We start from the raw sequence: 6,195 nt of genomic DNA, 5'->3' as shown, positions 1-6,195 counted from the left end.
CTGCTCGCCGGCGGCTGTGGCTCCCTCTGGCCAGCGCTTGTGGCGCCCTGGGGGTGCCGGCTCTCGTGTCGGCGGCACATGCGCCCCTCGCCTCGCTGCTCGCCAGCGGCTGTGGTTCCCTCTGGCTGGCGTTTGCGGAGCTCCAGGGGCGCCGGCACTCACATCAGCGGCGCACGCGCCCCCGGCATCACTGCTCGCCAGTGGCCACAGCCTTCTTTTGTTAGGGCTCTGGCCCACAGTTCCCCTTTGGCCTGCCCTCACCCTATAACAGTGGGCTAGAAGTGCCGCCTCTATTCCTGGGGGCCCATCAGGGTTGCCCTCGCAGGGATCTCCTGCAGCTGCTGGTTTAGGCTCCGGCCTACGCTTAGTGCTTACAAGGGCTGGCCTGTGTAGTGTTTGAGTGTTGCACTGGGACCAGGGATCCTGGTCCTTGCTTCGTGTTCTCCTGCTAATAGGCCCGAAGTCACCTTGTGTCAAAGCGCCGACTCCTAAGCCCCACTTACCATACATCATGCCCCCCAAGAAGGGCCAGGGTGGGAAGAAGGGCAAGGGTAGGGCCCCACGTCCTCCCTCCAAGAGACCACAGCCTGGGCCTGGCTCTAAGTCCAAGGAGGAAACAGGCCCAGTACTGGCATCTATCCTTGCTTGCCTGGAAGCGGCTGAGCGTTCATCAGGAATCCCTTCCCCTCCCCCAGCCAGGCCTAAGAAATCCACGGCTGTCCAACCCAAAAGAACGTGACAGCAGACCCAACGCTCGTTACTACTTTCTATTTCAGCATGTCTGGATGCTGTCGAAGCTTCCACATCCTCTGCACCAGCTCTTCCCGAGAGCACACCGCCCCCAGAGGGGCTCCTCTCTCCTGCGGCTTCCTCATCTTCTGTGACCCAAGTGACGCCAGCCACTTTGCCGGTTGGGATCAGATCACAGCCACATTGGGTTCAGGTGAGACTGCCTTTGCACCTCAATTCACCTGGCCAGGCATGGGGCGTATCAACCCCTGGGGCTGGATGCCTTGGTTTACCCCTCAGGGTTGGCCATTCCCCCCACTTCCACTGCCTTCAGTCACGGCGGCCCCCACAACCGGTACTCCTCAGCCCATGCCTCAGGTCACGAGTCACAGTTCAAATGCACATTTAGCTGACTTCCCTACTTCTGTGGGACTCGGCACCTCACCCCCCTCGCTGGTGTCTACGGGAGACTCCTCCCTTATACCCACGCTGCCACTCCAGTCCCAGCCGCTTAACTTCGCTTGTCCCAGTGTTTGGCAAGGACCCATGGGGTCGGCTCAGGACCCCTTGTCCCCCCCGCCAGCCCCCCTGCCAGCATCCCAGATGCCTCTGGCTGATCCATGTGCTAACCTTGTAAGGGGAGCCATGCCCACTGGTGCTACTTCTTCCCCTATTGGCTTCCACCTGACCATTGCAACTGGGGGAAAAAAAATTGCGGGGGGAATTTATAGATGTCTGCTCTTTCGGGAGCCCAATGCCAATGACAAGGATAGGAACCATGATAAGGAACCCGATCGGATTAAGGGTCGTAAAGTACTGTGCACATGGGCAAACTGGTTACCAGGTTTTTTAATTAACACTGGCATCCTTCAACACAAATTCCTCGAGAGGGGTTGGGTCCTCACCAAATATCTGGATATAATATACAGGGCCTACGCTGAGTATTATTATTATTATTATTATTATTATTATTATTAAATTTATTAATCACCCATCTGGCTGGTCACCCAGCCACTCTGGGCCCTAGGGAGGGAGTTCCACAGAGTGGGGGCCACCACAGAAAAGGCCCTCTCCCTCGTCCCCACCAGTCTAGCTGTCCTGGCTGATGGGACAGAGAGAAGGCCATCCGAGGCTGATCTTGTTAAGTGGCCTGTCTGGTGCTGCTGGAGGCGCTCCTTAAGATAGGCTGGGCCGGAACCAAATAGGGTTTTAAAGGTCAAAACCAACACCTTGAATTTGGCCCGGAAAACAACTGGCAACCAGTGCAACTCCTTCAGCACTGGAGTGATGTGATCTCGCCGGCGGCTGCCTTTAATCAGGCGAGCTGCCGCGTTCTGTACCAGCTGCAGTTTCCGAACCGTCTTCAAGGGTAACCCCACATAGAGCGCATTACAGTAGTCTAAACGAGAGGATACCAGGGCATGTGCTACTGATGGGAGCAGATGGTCGGGAAGGAAGGGGCACAGCCGCCGTATCAGATGGAGTTGATACAGTGCTGTCCGGCTCACAGCTGACACCTGAGCCTCCATGGACAGCTGGGAGTCCAAAATGACCCCCAGGCTGCGGACCTGGTCTTTCAAGGGTAGCCGTGCCCCATTCAACACCAGGTCAACATCCCCCAACCTCCTCTTGTCTCCCACCAAAAGTACCTCAGTCTTGTCAGGGTTCAGCTTCAGCTTATTCCTCCCCATCCAGCCACTCACCGTCTCCAGACACTTGGACAGGGATTCTACAGCCAACCTTGGTGAAGATTTGAATGAGAGGTAGAGCTGTGTGTCATCCGCATATTGATGACACTGCACCCCAAACCTCCTGATGATAGCCCCCAGCGGCTTCACATAGATGTTAAATAGCATCGGGGAGAGGATGGAACCCTGTGGCACCCCACAAGTAAGTGGCCATGGGTCTGAAACCTCCTCTCCCAGAGCTACCCTCTGGTACCTGCCGGAGAGGAAGGACCGGAACCGCTGCAATACGGTGTCTCCAATGCCCAACCCCTCCAGGCGGTCCAGGAGGATACTGTGGTCAACGGTATCAAAAGCCGCTGAGAGGTCGAGGAGAACAAGGAAGGATCATTCACCATACTATCCAGAGTATGAAGGGAGCACCTGGCTGGCCTACGATGATGAGGCCTTCCGATGGAGGGCCGCCATCGACCCTTCCATGCGCTGGGATCTAAAGGACCAGGACCTTTGGCTCCAGTTTATGACCCCTTCCAGGCTGGGCTTTGGCGACAGATCCGACAGCAGCCACATTCTCACCAAGCTGTCTATCACAATGGCCTCCAGGCCTATTGAGGGTCCAGGTTCAACACCGCTGGTTGTGCTGGGAGTTCAGCTCCAAGGGCTCCTGCTCCCGAAACCCATGCCGCTTCCTCCACGATGCTCCCTTTGCGGCAGTCAGCATTCTTGTACCTCCTGCCCAAGGGCCAGAGGATGGAGAGGTCCCCCGAAGGATGGCCATGGTGGCAGGAAACTGGGCAATGGGCATCATCCCCCTCCCAAAGAGCCCCAGCCCAGTTAACATATTTCCATTACTTCAGCTTTTAGGACGTTACCCTAACCGGGGGGACGCGATCTTCTTGGAACGCAGTTTCACTCTGGGTTTTAGGATCCCCTTCAAGGGTCAGTGCAGGCCGTGTTTCACTGGTAATCACCAGTCCGTCCTTGTCATGAAGTACTTGGTTCAAGAAAAAATCAACAAGGAAGTCCTTGCAGGATGAGACATAGGCCCCTTTTCCATGCCTCCAATACCCAACCTTTGGATTTCCCCTTTGGGAATAATCCCCAAGAAAGCTCCCGGGGAGTTCAGATTAATTCATGACCTTTTTTACCCCAAGGGTCAGTCTGTTAACGATGAGATCCTGGAGTATCTGTGTTCCGTGTGGTACACCACCTTTGATAAGGCAGTGGCCATGATCCGGGATCTTGGCTATGGGGCATTGATGGGCAAGTGATATTAAATCTGCCTTTTGCATTTTGCCTATCAATCCTGCGGACTTCGATTGGCTGGGATTCTGTTTTCAGGACAAATTTTACATCGACCGCGCCCTCCCCATGGGATGCTCCATCTGTTGCACCATGTTCGAGAGGTTCAGCACCTTTCTGGAATGGGCTGTGAGGGATAGGATGGTCTCCGAAAACATGGTTCATTATTTAGATGATTTCCTGTTTGCTGGACCTGGGGGCGGCTGTCAATGCTCTGATTTAATCAGGCCATTTGTATCCCTTTCCTCAGACCTAGGCATCCCTTTGGCCCATGAGAAGACAGAAGGCCCATCTGTTACTTTAACATTTTTGGGGATCGAATTGGATACCCTCAAACAATGTTCTCGTCTCCCTCAGGACAAACTGCTGGTCCTCAAGGATAAGCTCCAGGCTATCCTGCAGCTTCACAAAATCTCCCTTAGAGTTCTGCAAAAAGTAGTGGGTCATTTGAACTTTGCTTGTAGGGTGGTGGCTCCCGGCCACGCCTTCCAGCGATGGCTCTGTTGGGCAATGCGGGGTCTTCGACTCCCGCATCATCGCACCAGAGTCACTTCTGCCATGTGCATGGACCTGCAGGTATGGATTACATTCCTGAGGGATTTTAATGGCGTCTCCTTCTGGAGGCATGAGTTGCTCCTTCAAGCCGACCTGCAGATTCATTCAGACGCTGCCGGTGCCTTCGGCTTCAGACTCATATGGTGGGATCGGTGGTGCCTTGGCCAATGGCCAGAAAGCTGGGCCGCTGCCGGTATTTGTCAGGACCTTACCTTCCTGGAATTCTTCCCCGTTTACGTAGCAGTGCACATTTGGGCCGACCTGATGGCCAATTCCGTCACCCTCTTTTGGTGCGACAACATGGCCACTGTGCATGACATTAATACATTGTCCCCTAGAAACCAGAGGGTCATGGTTCTGGTCAGAGCATTTACCCTCCAATGTCTACGCCACAACATCTGGTTCCATGCCCGCCACGTACCGGGTTTGAGGAACCCAATTGCCGATGCTTTGTCACGAAACCAGATCAACAGGTTCTGTGTATTAGCCCCATGGGCACGTCCACTACCAGATCCCATGCCATCCAGATTATGGGAGATTGGCATTCTCAAGTTGAACACGCTATCCTGAATTCGATAGCCCCCAGCACTAGGGCCGCCTACGTCAGAGCAGGTAGGGAGTTCCGTGCCTTCAGGAGCGGGCTTCAACTACAGGACTCATGGCCCTTACCTGTGGACCACTTGTTACAATTCTGCATACATTTACGTAAGAAAGGGCTCTCTGCTAGGACAATTACTGGGAGGCTTGCCGCTTTGGCCTTCTGGGCCAAAGTGCGAGGGGTTGATGACTCCACCTCGGATTTCCGAGTTAGGCGGGCAGTTCAAGGTTGGGCTCGGATGTCACCTGCCCCACCAGATTCCAGGCTCCCCTTGTCTCCAGTTATCCTTCTAGGGCTCCAGGGATTGTGGCCCTCCATTTGTTCTTCCCCATACGAAGCCTCCCTATTCCATGCTGCAGCTTTAACAGCTTTCTTTGGGGCCCTTAGGATTTCGGAACTGGTCTGGGCTTCCAAATCAGACCCAGCCGGGAGGGCCTTAAGGTACTCCAATGTGCAGATCCATCCCAACCTGATCCACCTCCGCATTCGACAGTCAACGACCGATCAGTCTGGCAAGGGAGCATTGGTGGCCCTCAGCCAGGCCCAGGCCGAGGAATTATGCCCTGTCAGGGCCTTGCAGGTTTTTCTGGGACACCGCGGGGCGAGTGAGGGTCCCCTATTCTGCCATAATGACGGTTCACCACTGACAAAGTTTCAATTCTGGGCCGTCACTAAGTTGGCCTTATCCATACTGGGTTTGGGTCATTATCGTTTTGGGACCCACTCTTTCCGCATTGGGGCGGCCTCTACGGCAGCTGCCATAGGTTTTTCATCCAAGCACGTGATGGCTGTAGGGAGATGGCACTCCAGGGCTTTCCGGTCCTATGTTCGCGATTTGCCCGATACTTCATAATGCTTTTCTTCGCCTTCCCCAATGTTTTATTCCTTAGATGGGATTCGACCTACGCTGGTACGGGTGCTCATTTGTGGGCACAGTATGGTGTTTTGGGCTGCTCGCAGAGCTTCTACGTCGGCCTTCGGATCCTGGCTACAGTTTCCCCAACAGGTGGAGATACAGTGGCTTGGCCAGTGGGGTATGCGATGGGACTCACTCCTTCCCACCCTATTTCATCAAGGTTTGGTCAGTTTCCCACCACACGTCCTGGTCCTACACCTGGGAGGGAATGACCTGGGCTGCAAGCTGGGAAAGGGCTTGGTCAAGCAGGTGTTGGTCGATTTGCAGATGGGGGTGACCATATTGTGGTCCTCGATGCTCCTGAGAATCAAGTGGAGGGTGCAGAGTAATGCTGCCATGGAACAGACTCAGCAGAAGGTGAACAGAGAACTGGCACAGGGACTGCCAGAACATGGCGATTGGTGCATCAC

The 6,195-nt window shown here is 54.7% G+C and overlaps 1 protein-coding gene across 1 annotated transcript; it reads left to right on the top strand.

The window, feature by feature from the left end:
• The first annotated feature begins 3,469 nt into the window (after positions 1 to 3,469).
• On the top strand, positions 3,470 to 5,722 carry LOC146338899 (uncharacterized). Its single transcript, XM_084812881.1, has 3 exons — positions 3,470 to 3,677; positions 3,967 to 4,151; positions 4,610 to 5,722. Exons 1-3 carry the CDS (start codon positions 3,470 to 3,472, stop codon positions 5,720 to 5,722), a joined length of 1,506 nt encoding a protein of 501 aa, XP_084669007.1.
• Positions 5,723 to 6,195: the final 473 nt, after the last annotated feature.

This window comes from Heloderma suspectum, chromosome 8 (genome assembly GCF_057233095.1).
Source record: "Heloderma suspectum isolate Gila_16-S chromosome 8, 16-S_ref, whole genome shotgun sequence".
Classification (NCBI taxonomy): Eukaryota; Metazoa; Chordata; class Lepidosauria; order Squamata; family Helodermatidae; genus Heloderma; species Heloderma suspectum.
The sequence above is the reverse complement of the archived record's forward strand: the minus strand, read 5'-3'. Positions and strand labels throughout refer to the sequence as shown.

Excerpts from the sequence above, each read along its gene's own strand:
- LOC146338899 (XM_084812881.1), top strand. The coding sequence starts at position 3,470 with ATGCCTCCAATACCCAACCTTTGGATTTCCCCTTTGGGAATAATCCCC. Across the intron at positions 3,678-3,966 it reads TGGCTATGGGGCATTGATGG|ACCTAGGCATCCCTTTGGCC; the intron begins GCAAGTGATATT and ends CCCTTTCCTCAG. Across the intron at positions 4,152-4,609 it reads CCCTTAGAGTTCTGCAAAAA|AAACCAGAGGGTCATGGTTC; the intron begins GTAGTGGGTCAT and ends ATTGTCCCCTAG.